Genomic DNA, 13,137 nt, shown 5'->3' on the forward strand with positions numbered 1-13,137 from the left:
CTGAGAATCCCCATCACATGACGCCCCACACCGCATACACTGAGAACCCTCATCACATGACGCCCACACCGCACACACTGAGAACCCTCATCACGTGATGCCCACACCGCACACACTGAGAACCCTCATCACATGACGCCCACACCGCACACACTGAGAATCCCCATCACATGATGCCCACACCGCACACACTGAGAACCCTCATAACATGACGGCCACACCGCACACGCTGAGAACCCTCATCACATGACGCCCACACCGCACACGCTGAGAATCCCCATCACATGGCGCCCACACCGCACACACTGAGAACCCTCATCACATGACGGCCACACCGCACACACTGAGAACCCTCATCACATGACGCCCACACCGCAGACACTGAGAACCCTCATCACATGACGCCCACACGCAAACCCTGAGAACCCTCATCACATGACGCCCACACCGCACACACTGAGAACCCTCATCACATGACGGCCACACCGCACACACTGAGAATCCCCATTACATGACGCCCACACCGCATACACTGAGAACCCTCATCACATGACGCCCACACCGCACACGCTGAGAACCCTCATCACGTGATGCCCACACCGCACACACTGAGAACCCTCATCACATGACGCCCACACCGCACACACGGAGAACCCTCATCACATGATGCCCCACACCGCACACACTGAGAACCTTCATCACATGACGGCCACACCGCACACGCTGAGAACCGTCACCACATGACGCCCACACCGCATACACTGAGAACCCTCATCACATGACGCCCACACCGCACACACTGCGAACCCTCATCACATGACGGCCACACCGCACACACTGAGAATCCCCATCACATGACGCCCACACCCGCAAACACTGAGAACCCTCATCACATGACGCCCACACCGCAAACACTGATAATCCCCATCACATGACGCCCACACCGCAAACACTGAAAACCCTCATCACATGACGCCCCACACCGCAAACACTGAGATCCCTCATCACATGACGCCCACACCGCAAACACTGAGAACCCTCATCACATGACGCCACACCGCACACACTGAGAACCCTCATCACATGACGCCCACATCGCAAACACTGAGAATCCCCATCACATGACGCCGACACCGCACACACTGAGAAGCCCCATCACATGATGCCCACACCGCAAACACTGAGAACCCTCATCACATGACGCCCACACCGCAAACACTGAGAATCCCAATCACATGACGCCCACACCGCAAACACTGAGAACCCTCATCACATGACGCCCACACCGCATTACACTGAGAACCCTCATCACATGACGCCCACACCGCAAACAATGAGAATCCCCATCGCATGACGCCCACACCGCATACACTGAGAACCCTCATCACATGACGCCCACACCGCACACACTGAGAATCCCCATCACATGACGCCCACACCGCACACACTGAGAATCCCCATCAACATGACGCCCACACCGCACACACTGAGAATCCCCCATCACATGACGCCCACACCGCAAACACTGAGAACCCTCATCACGTGACGGCCACACCGCACACACTGAGAATCCCATCACATGACGCCACACCGCAAACACTGAGAACCCTCATCACATGACGCCCACACCGCAAACACTGAGAATCCCCATCACATGACGCCCACACCGCACACACTGAGAACCCTCATCACATGATGCCCACACCGCACACACTGAGAACCCCCATCGCATGACGCCCACACCGCACACACTGAGAACCCCCATCTGCATGACGCCCACACCGCACAAACTGAGAACGGGCGGCAGCCTCACTGTTATCACCACTAAATCACAACCGCAGGGGACGGGCGGATATTTCAAACAACAGACACGGCAGACCGGGGATTTCATGTGAATATGGTGTAACAATGCACTGGATGATGTCTACGAGAAGGTCCTCTTAATAGGCTTACGTGGAAAGTTGTAGCATTTATCTGACTTACTTAGTGATTGAGGTCGGGGGAAAAATCGAGGAACAAATGCTTTAGTGGCCGCATCTTCGCCTTTCTGCACTCGCGGGAGAATATCAGAGCTCCTTTTTAAAAACAACTTTTCGCTCCTTCCCAGAGGAATTACGTCGGAAAACATATGACACCCAACTGCCTCCAAGCTGCACACATCACACACAGCCCATACACCGCTGAGCCACCGCACACGCCGCCCACCCCAGCGCGGCAGTCTACTGACCTGAGGCGCCGCCCGGCCCTCCAGGGCGAGGCAGAGCCGCTGCAGCGTGTCGAGGCGGCGCCGCTGCGATGCCAGCTCGGCGTCGCTGGCATGCTTCTGCTGGGCCAGCTGCAGCAGCTGCTGGCTGTTGACGGCGCACCGCTGTCGCCAGCTGGCGCTCTCCTTATCCAGTCGACGCGTGGTCTTCTTCATCTGCGGCGGCGGCGCGCGGGCCGTGAGGGACGGGACCAGCGACGGCGACGGACCCGCGCCAGGACTGGCGTCACGCGGATAGTCCGTCCCAGGGGCTCAGTGGTGAGAGCGCCTGCCTTCTGATCCCTTCCTCCCTCCCTCCCCCACTATCACGGCGGCGGGGTGGGTTACACCTATGCATCCATTCCATGGGCTTGGAACAATTTTTAATGGCGACCGGTTGTTCTGGTGATGGGGAGCAGGGAGGTGTGGGACTGACTTACGGGGTACACCGGAGTGTAGGCCTAACTGGTGACGGGGAGCACGGAAGTACGGGACCGACTGACGGGATACACCGGGGTATAGGCCTGACTGGTGGCGGGGAGCAGGGAGGTACGGGACCGACTGACGGGGTACACCGGGGTGTAGGCCTAACTTGTGACGGGGAGCAGGGAGGTAGGGGACCAACTGACGGGGTACACCAGGGCGTAGGCCCACTTTTGACGGGGAGCAGGGAAGTACGGGACCGACTGACGGGATAAACCGGGGTGTAGGACACACTCGTGGCCAGGGAGGCAAAGAAGAAGCGCTGGCTTAGTTGTGGTGCCTGGATGAAGACGCGCCACGTGGTACTGACCTTGGCCAGGCAACTTAAAATCTGAAGCGGGCCGGGCGAGTCTGCAGAAACTACGGAGGGAACACGGCGCCGGTCCACCGAATGTCCGACCCGATTAACGGAGGATCGGTTGTGGACTGCTCGGACAGACGTCTCACAGCCTCCTACCCGCATTATCCTGGGTCGGTAAACAGTAACCCATATAGATGCACAGGGATGCCCACTGCTTCGAAACAGGAGCGGCAATCCCTCGCCGCCTATAGCGGCAATCCCTCGCCGCCTATAGCGGCAATCCCTCGCCGCCTATAGCGGCAATCCCTCGCGGAAGTATATAGCTGGGCGGATTATAGCAGTGAGCGAGAGCATATCCTAATGCATTGCCCACAGTCCCACCTTGTCGATGTCGGTCTTGTACGTATCGAAGGCCGTGTTGGACTGGGCAAGCGCAGCCTGGACGTCGTCGAAGCGCTGGGCGCAGGCGTCCAGCTGCGCCTTTAGCTGGGCCTCGGTGGCCTCCAACTGCTTTGCAGCGGGCATGGCACGTGGTCGCGGCCTGGGGGCAGCCACGTCAAGGTCACACCGACCCACGTCCGACGCACGTCACTAGTCAACCGAGGCCCACGTCCGACGCATGCCCCGAGCAACCGAGGTCCACGTACGACGCACGACACTGGCAACCGAGGCCCACGTACGACGCACGTCACTGGTCAACCGAGGCCCACGTGTGACGCACGACACTGGTCAACCGAGGCCAACATACGACGCATGTGCCTGAGCAACCGAGCCCACGTCCGACAACGTCCCTGGTCAACTGAGGCCCACGTCCGGTAGGCAAATACGTCGTTAGGCAAGAACGATTGGGCAGCTTGTCAGCGATGGAGCCATACTGTTCACACATAGTCATCGCACCTGTTAAAACAAGAACAATCGCAAAGAAATCACAGTTTCGAGCGAGTTCTGGATTACTTCGCTACCTTTGCACTTCATTTACTATAAGTTCATTTAATCTTGCTCGTTAGTTTAGTATGTTAGTTTAATTTTTAGTTTAGCACATAGTTTCTTTTGCACCATGACAAAAAACGAAGATTAGGATCCACGGATGAGATGGAATACAGTGAATACCTGTTGTAGCTTACGCCTCTCTTCTGCGAACTTTTCTCGTTGCTTTCTCATTTCTGCCTGCACTTTGGCAACCTGGGCGTCTGACAACTGAGTCTTCAGTTCCTTTTGCCTGACCATTTCTGCAACCATCTGCGAACCAGTCAGTACATGTTGAGGATACCATGCGATGTAAAGCTTACCACCAACTACCACGGTGATTCCACACTTGAAAAACAGGAATACCACAAGGTGGCTACGCCTGAAAACCTGACAAAAGACAAAATTGGGGGGAAATCAGCAACTCCTAAGATCAGTCGTCGTTTTACGGCCAAAATTGCACAGGCCAAACGCTGCAATAATCCAGCACAAATAAATACGTAAGAAAACACCCATTGGTCGTTGTTTCGATGTGAGGCCTTGACAGACAAAGCCTTCACAAGCCACACGCATCCCGCCTTCTCCCGTAAACGGCACGGCGCGTCCAGTCGTACCGCGTTCTTCTGCTCGTACTGCTGGCAGAGCTTCGCCAGCTTGCCGGAGATGCTGGCGTTCTCGTCGGTGAGCTTGGCGTTCTTCTCGCTGCTGTCGGCGATCAGGCTCGATATGTCGTTCAGCGTCGTCTGGAACTGGGCGGCTACGGCGCGGCGCCTCGCTCTCCTCGCGCACCTTGGCCTGGCTCTCCTCCTGTCGGCAGCGGCGGCGGGCGTCAGCGCCACCCACCGCCAGCAGCGGTGGCGGGGGGGGGGGGCTCCGCGCGGGAGCAGCCGGAGGCCGAGGTGGCAGACGTTGCTGCACCGGCGGAACCGCTGCCAGCCACGAAAATTGTACCGACCATCATGCCCTAACCCACATTGCAAGGACTTCCAAGAATCATGTTATGGGATTTACAGCCAAGATATGCAACATGTGAAAACAAAGGACAGGGTATCAGTTCGGTTCTGGCGTGGCTGCACAAGCATACCTTGATGGCGCGGTTCTGCGTCTGCAGCTCCCGGCAGAGTGCCTCCAGCTGGCTGCGCGTGAGCAGCACGCGCGCCTGCTCCACCTCCAGGCCGGACGTCTCGCGCAGCAGCTGGTCCAACCGGTGCTTCAGCTTGCGGACCGACGACTGCGACACGGCACAGCGCGGTCAGGCGGGCCACCAAGCCGCAGCACACTTGATAGGTAAATACGTGTGCATGGATTGACTGATGAAGTGCTGACGTTACGCGGCGCACGCAAAATCGGACAAAGTCGTTCGGTCGCGGCAACGCAGTGCTTTTATGAGTGCACACTTGCCACTGCTCCCCTATCTAGCCAACATGTACTTTCCTCCGTCATTATCTAGCCATTTAAGCATGCGAGCAGGATGTCACTATCAGTCCGCAAGCCTCCGGTTCGGCCGTAAGCCTGATGACGACTGTGAAACAGCGGAGGACAGTGTGGTCAGCCCGCCCGCGCCCGCCCGCCTCCTACCTGCAGCCGCTTGTTGTCCTCCACCTGCTCAGCATGGCCCCGGCAAACATCCACCAGGCGCTGCTGAGAGACGGCCGGGCCGCCCGCGGCCAGTAGCGCCGGCTCGGGGCCACCCGCCGCCGCCAGCGCCGGCTCAGGACCGCCCCGCCACCAGCGCCGGCTCCGGGCCGCCGACCGCCGCCGCCGGCTCGTCTGCCGCCGCCTGCCGAGACGTCGCCGCCAGACCATGGTCAGAGTAAGGTGCACACACAGATAATGTCAAGGTGATTTAGTCAAATATGAAGCTTCCCAGTGTAATCAGCATTTAGTGATGGGAAAGCATGTCACATTCACATATCACAAGTTGTACAGGATGATACCAAACAGAACATCGTGGCAGCTTGTTTCATGACATGGTCATAGCAATTTAGATAATGACCACCAAGAAAATCTCACAGCAATAATACAATCTAACCTTTTCAGTGTTCACACCTTCACCAACATCTCCACAGGAAGACATTGCAGGCAGGTGATGGGACAGACCTGCAAAATCGCAAGATTAGACAGACAATTTGCAGCCCTATATACCTGAGTCTTATGTGCATTGCATCAGTTTAAAAGTTTTCCAGCAATGGAGCTGCATGCTATTTGTTCTAACATTTAGTTTACATGGATTTCTGGGACCAGCACCCATGCTGAGTGCCTGCTGTGCCAGCCCTGTTCCCATTTCACAATCCCTAGCTGATATAACATTTGGTTCCATACTGATAAAACAACTTCAGCACACATCATAGCATCAAGCTCAGAGCACGAACAAGCACTGAGTACGTACAATATAGCTACTCTGTAATTAAAGAGCAGCATAGGTACATCAACCTTACCAGACCCGCATCACCAGTTACCAGCCAAATAGGCATAATCATAACCAAATTTTGAGACCTTCATCTCAGAGTTCTTGGTCACAGATATTTAAATCTTAATCCCCTTAGTAGGCAGTGCAGATTTGAGGCACTTTGCACCAAACATACTTAGAACCTCCTCTTAAGGAAACAAGCCCACATACACTCCATATAAGTTTGAAATGTGAGGGTTAGAAGCATCCTGCTCTCCCATCTTGTCACATCCAGACAGATCTATCATCAAAATATGTGTCCATATCTGACCAATACACAACTGCCTGACTCTCCAAATCATGCTATCATATCATGTTTGGAGACTACTTTTGCAGCTCTAACCACCCAAAACAATGTTTTCTTTAAATCACTTTCTGCACAGACACAATTATGGCATGTCTTTTGCTTCAGGGTGCCCCTTCTTCCCACCAAAATATAAATGTCTTCACACATGGAATCTTATCAGGTCAATGATCATGTAGGAAGCTTACAACATGCAATGTTTGTGTTAAATGGGTGACAAAAGTATTATAATGTAATGATGCATTTGAAATGTGATATTCCTATTTAATATTTGCACAAACACCACTGTCTTCTCAGTGTCATTTAAACTGCAAGGCATTGCATTATTGCAAGCATGGCACACACCCATACACAAAAATTGCGCAAATCAAAATGATAGTACACCATACAATCGTGAACCAAATCTGCAACGAAATTGCGTAACAAAGAAAATAAAAAAGACGGGAAATGTAATCATGACATCAAAAACTACATAACTTACTTAAAATAATCAAACACGGACCAAACGCGCGGTGCAGCGTCTCTTCTCGTAAATCGTAAAACAAGAATACGCAAACCCGGCTAATCTGCGGCAGAGTTATGGATAAATGGTCTACAAGTCCAATGACATCTACATGACGTTATTCACGATTGTACCCAAAATTTTTCTATCTTTTCAACTAACATAATTAAAAATCACTAAAATCTGTCAAATAAATGATACACCTATGCTTTTATGTGTAATAAGTAACAGGCTTTGTCTTACGTCATCAAACCTTACCTGGTTTAAACATTACAGATATGGCGCTCAAGCTACATCTGATTGGTAGTGTAATGTTAGCATTGTCAACAGCAGTGGATAGGCGACTATTGTGTTCTTGGACTGCAGCTGTATCTCTGCAGGTATCTATTGTCGTGGCTTTATCCTGCAGCTCATTTGAGAACCGAGATGGAGGACCAAGACCAAATAAACAATGCTGCTCTTAAAGAAGCGTTGGAAAGTGGTATCGATTTGCGTCAGTACTCTACACAAGTTGAGCAAAAACTCAGGCAGGTACGTAAGCAGCCGCAAAGGTATATATTGGCCAATATAATTGAACATTCATCCTACATGGTGCTGTTGTAGGCAGGGGCTTATATGTAGCATTTTCTCTCTGATCCACCAACAACAGTGCTTGTAAATGGGCTTTCCATGGGCTTGGCCATTTCCACATGAACTTGAATGAAATCATGTTCACTGCCTGTGACCATGGTGTTCAAATAAAATATATTGAACAGATATTCATCATGATAAGCTAGCATAATAGCTGTATGATGTGCAGCTGTAAAATCCCTGTGTATCTCAGTTAAGGTCAGGAGCTAATCTGCTCTTGGTACCAAGGTTAACTTCTCCCAAAATGTCTGAAAGCTAAGGTGTATTATTTGGGCATGAGCATACATAGCCAGCTGTGCAGATTGATCCATACCTCTGTGATCTAACTGGCAAATATAGGACTTGTTTTCTTATCAACTTTTGCTGTTTTTCTTTTGCTATGGCACTGGATCACTGAAGTCTGGGTGGGAGGCTGATTGGCATTGTGTGCCTCTTCAGTTAGCAAAGTCTGTGGTGCTGATGTTTATTGGAAAGGAGAGGTAAAAATAGTCAAAGTGGTCTGGTTGCAAAGATACCATATTTTGATACAGCTGGGTGCCCCAAGCTACTTAAACTTGAATGCTCTTGCCTCTTAAACACACATCTGGCTTGCAGGCTTCTTATTAATGGCCATCATATGAGTTTAAATATTTTATAGTCCTTTGAAAATGTTATTTGCCTCATACTTACCATTTTTGCTTGTGTAAAATGCTCCCACATTCCTCCTTAAAAATGCTTCCACATTCCTCCTTGAACTCTGTTGTACCCTGAAGGCTGCTGTGCCAGTAGGATTTTGATCAGGAGGAGTGAGCATTTACTGGGACTAAAATTGTATTTCTGAAGTTTCAACATCTTTCACACCTTCTCCACCTTTCACATTAAGCATTTGCCAGTTCCATGCTGCATATACCAGGACAAATATTCAGAGCAGGTTGGTAACCCTGCATGTAATCTCTGTCCTTACCAAAATCATTGCAACAGAATTGTTTTGTGTGACTCCCTTATCTTGCTTGCACATGATGAAGCAGTCAAGTCGGGTCAACTGAGGCCATGCTGTTTCTGGCTGTCTTAGCTGCATATATTTTCATATGCCTCAGAATATAGGTGGTTCAGCTTGAAGCATGACCCCAGCTAGTTCAAAGGGATAGAAGTAAGGTAATTTAAGGTGTTATCACATGATGTGCCATGACCTTGGCTCTTCCCAATCTGGCTGTGCAACCATGATATTGGTACACCGCAGTGGTAACAGATGACTGGGGATAGCTGACACCATCTCAGGGAAAAAGGAACATTAGTCATGCAGTGTTGCATCAAGTGAAAGGGAAAAACATTCAGTCCCAGACCCTGATCCAACTTCAAGATCTGCTGCTGCTTGTGTGATACAAAAGTTCTACATAAAATGATGTTGGGTGATGTTCAATACTTATCCTGGCTGACAGTGGTTTTGAGTGATGCTGATGCATGCCACATGCCAGTTTATGATTGCATGATGGGATGAAAATATGTGACCTCAACCTCTAGGTTCAACCTCATGTGACATTTACCTCACAGACCCCCACAAGATAGTATGAGGTGCACAGTGCCAAGATGGTACTGGGAGCCCCGACTTTCGATGGTTTAACGGTGAAGGCGTATAAGAGAAATATATAGGATTGACATAATGATGTAGATCAAGAATTTCCAAGGTAAACTCGGGTGACACAGATATTATCATGGACTGCGCAGCAATAAGTGAGATCGGAATGTTACGAAGACTTCGGAAACCGGCCGGAGGGGCCGCACCACATCTCTGCCCGGAGAGAAATTGTTCAGTAAATATAAATATGGAACAGGAAGCTTGTTCGAACCCACAATCAGGCAAGTTATTAATTTTCGTTAACTTGCTTTTCAGGTGGAGAATGCATCAATCCAGGACTACATTAAAGAGAGCAGAAATATCACCGAGCTGCACGGCCAAATAACTGCGTGTGACCAGATCCTGGAGGTAAGAGTCCATGCCTCCATTTCGCAGCCATCCGTGAAACTTACATCTCTTTACAGCCTCGAGCGCGCTGAGAACCTTTTGGTTGACGTTGAAACATACTTATGGATGCATGTAATTTCGTAAGTCACGAGGGTCATAACCTCTACCACAGGTTTTGTTCGGGTGGACGCAGTTTTCTGAAGTGGAAAAATTACCAGTTATGTTTGTTACGGATAACAACACCCAACCCGGTATCTCAGTATAGAAATTAGTTGCATTTCAGGGACGCCATACTTAATGTACGATCTATTTTCGTGATATCGAACTCACAGTATCGTGAGCCATCGCGCACGCAGGATGTTTCGCGATGTTGCGAGTGCCAGATTAGTGAGTGCACGTCGACGTCCGTATCTTTGTACTGGCAGGCCCACCGACCCGGGACTGCTGACCTCTGGCCGCTGAATTCTGGCCGCTGATCCCTGACCGCTGATCTCTGGCCGCTGACTACTGATCTATGACTGCTAACCTCTGATCTCTGACCGCCGACCTGTGACCGCTGAATTCTGACCTCTGACCGCTGACTGCTGACCTATGACTTCCGACTTATGACTGCTGACCCTTGGTCTCTCACCAGTACTGCTAACCTCTGACCACGGACTGCTGGCTCCTGACCTTTGTCCGCTAACCTCTGACCGCTGACCTTTGACGGCTGCTTCTGACCGCTAACCTCTGACCGCTGACCCTGCGTCGGCAGCGGATGGAGGACATGCTGCAGACGTTCCAGTCGGACCTGGGCAGCATCAGCAGCGAGATCGTGCACCTGCAGCAGCAGTCGGTGGACATGAACCTGCGCCTCAAGAACCGACAGGCGGTGCGCGGCCAGCTGAGCCAGTTCGTGGACGACATGACGGTCCGGAGACCATGATCAGGTGAGCAGCGCGTGCTCTGACCCCGGCCCGACCCGGCTGGGTCTGGCTGGCCGCTGTTGGGGCGCCAGGTCTGGTCTGGTCAGACCCCGGGTCTGCCGCGATCACCTGGCCTGATAGGCCCTGGATCTCAGTTTTTTTCGTATTCAGGCGTTTATCAATTTTAGACATGCAAAAAAACAGGTAATCAAAAATTTGTGCCTCTAAGATCATGCTTTCCTATCGACGATGGGCAGTAAAGGACTAAAAAGTAATTGTCATCCAACAACAAATCTAGCAGAATGCTTGTTTGGTTGAAACTGAAGCAATGTCAAATATGAGCGGCAATCGATGTCTATTCTCTGGTGCGTTATTTTACCTTTGGTGGGATCAACTTTAACTCCTGTAACTGCTTTAACTCCTGTGAGTTTGATCCTGCATGTGGTGTTCATAATCAAGGAGCGTCTGGTCATGGCGTGCGTGTGTGTACTGCGGCGTGTGACGGGCTGTCACGTCTCAGGCACATCATGGAGACGCCGGTGACGGAGCGGGAGTTCCTCGAGCAGCTGTTCACCCTCGACCAGAAGCTGAGCTTCGTCAAGGAGCAGAGCTTCAGAGGTCCGGCCCCTTGCCTCACCGCGCGAGCTGCCCCACATGGGGCCGAATGGCCTTAGGTTTGCGATAGTGCCACGGGGTTGCAATGACCGGGTGGGTTAGCGCCTCGATTTACACGTGGGGAGCGGGTTAAAATTCCGGTTGTGCTACGGTTTGTGGAACGCTAATACGGGCAATGCACTATGTCGCTGACATTCCAATATATATATGAATAATGTGTCGCTGACGTTCGATAAAAGGGCCGTGACATCGTGCGTCGCGTTTCCTTTTCTGTTAAAAACGGGCAGATTTTGTCTCGTGCAGTTGATGCCGCAAGCGGTCATTCGTAGCTGACCAGGTTTAATTTTCGGGCAACTGGGTCGATTTCGATATCCCAACAAGCGCAATAAGATACAGTTTTGAAGCCCTTTGTACGAATCTTGCTGGGGTGTGCTGCCCACAAAGTCTGAGCAGATGTGCTGATCCTGTGGAAAACAATCTGTTCCAGAGGCCAAGTCATGCCATGACGTTAACGACGTGTTAGAGAAGCTAAAGGTCAGTCCATCCAAAATCCGGGAGTACCTGCTTCAGAAAATCTACCAGTTTCGAAAACCGATGACGAATTTCCAGGTCCCTCAGAACGCCATGCTGAAATACAAGTGAGGAAAACCCGTACCTTCTTCAAACGTACGGCGCTCTTACCTAGGTGCCAGTGGTTCACGTTATCTTGCTAAGTACCAATGCAACGGGGAGGCTTGAGAACGCCTGTCAAATCTGAAACGAATCTGGTGCCTAGTGCGTCATATCTACCCTGTTGGTTGTGTTCACGGCTGTGCACAGCCCCGGCGTCAGGTTTTTCTACAGTTCTTGGTGGCCAACGAGCGGGAGGTGGCCCGTGAGATCCGGGACGACTACATCGAGACCATGAGCAAGGTGTACTTCAGCTACTTCAAGTCGTACTCGGCGCGCCTGATGAAGCTCCAGGTACTGATTCTCATCCGAGACTTTCTTTTTTGGAGCACGTGACTTGTGCTCTGTGACTTGGTAAGCGCCACTGCGTGCGCCGGGAAGATGACCCGGGACCGAAACGGCAGCGGGCTAGATGTCATAGAGTCACGTGTTCTCAAAAGGATCCAATGATCGGCATGATGGAGAGAGGTTATTACACGTCGTTGTTTTGTCCCGTGTCCGTGCGGCCGGCTGAGAAACTGAAAGCTGGCAATTTCCCTTGCGGTATTCACTTCGTTGCGTGACGTATTCACTTGGTTTCGTGTTTCGTAATGTGATCGAGTCAGCAACATCGTTTCGATAACAGGCAGGAACGTGGAGGTTATCTTTGCACCCCGTAGAAAGGCCGTTTGGACGCAAAGTAAATCATCATATGTTTCGGTATTGTGTCAATGCGCCATGATCGCAACTCGCTTGGGAGTGGTCCATTGACAGTTTGCTTCCTTAGCGTACACAAACTTCAGTGAATTTTCCCGCGTGTTTGTCATTGCCTGTCCAGTAAGTTTTGCGATTGGTGTGACCTTCATTTGTTATGTCAGCGCATTGGCCCCATTTTTCATTATCCTGTACTAGTTAAATCCATACGCTATCCCTTCGCTCCGCAGCCTGTCCCTGTCGGCTGCGTAAACGTTCCACAGTATGCGTGTAAAGCCACCACACAAGTGTTGTGGATTGAGGGCCTTGACCGAGTCTATTTTCGGCCCTTTGCTTCCTGAGGTCCTCAGCGCCTGGCTGCGTTGCTATGTACCGTTCTCTTCGTGAGCCATGCATCGCCGCCGCTGACCCCCTCCCGTCGGCCAGTTCGAGGAGG

At 51.4% G+C, this 13,137-nt stretch overlaps 1 protein-coding gene and 2 long non-coding RNA genes across 3 annotated transcripts; 1 reads left to right on the plus strand and 2 right to left on the minus strand.

Moving 5' to 3' along the window:
- Positions 1-698: 698 nt before the first annotated feature.
- LOC119100356 (alpha-taxilin-like) lies at positions 699-5,620 on the minus strand. Its single transcript, XM_037223458.1, has 7 exons — positions 5,615-5,620; positions 5,077-5,223; positions 4,782-4,799; positions 4,607-4,735; positions 3,408-3,533; positions 2,367-2,419; positions 699-723 (listed from the first exon to the last, which is right to left on the minus strand). The coding sequence occupies exons 1-7, from the start codon at positions 5,618-5,620 to the stop codon at positions 699-701; spliced, it is 504 nt and encodes a 167-aa protein (XP_037079353.1).
- A 117-nt stretch (positions 5,621-5,737) lies between these two features.
- Positions 5,738-7,279, minus strand: LOC119099961 (uncharacterized). Its single transcript, XR_005094445.1, has 3 exons — positions 7,227-7,279; positions 6,025-6,092; positions 5,738-5,772 (listed from the first exon to the last, which is right to left on the minus strand). It is a non-coding gene; the product is annotated as an uncharacterized LOC119099961 (long non-coding RNA).
- A 3,452-nt stretch (positions 7,280-10,731) lies between these two features.
- LOC119101760 (uncharacterized) lies at positions 10,732-11,877 on the plus strand. The gene is made up of 3 exons (XR_005094612.1): positions 10,732-10,748; positions 11,245-11,342; positions 11,827-11,877. It is a non-coding gene; the product is annotated as an uncharacterized LOC119101760 (long non-coding RNA).
- The last annotated feature ends 1,260 nt before the right edge of the window (positions 11,878-13,137 follow it).

Source organism: Pollicipes pollicipes, unplaced genomic scaffold, assembly GCF_011947565.3.
Source record: "Pollicipes pollicipes isolate AB1234 unplaced genomic scaffold, Ppol_2.1 Scaffold_4881;HRSCAF=5763_pilon_pilon_pilon, whole genome shotgun sequence".
Classification (NCBI taxonomy): Eukaryota; Metazoa; Arthropoda; class Thecostraca; order Pollicipedomorpha; family Pollicipedidae; genus Pollicipes; species Pollicipes pollicipes.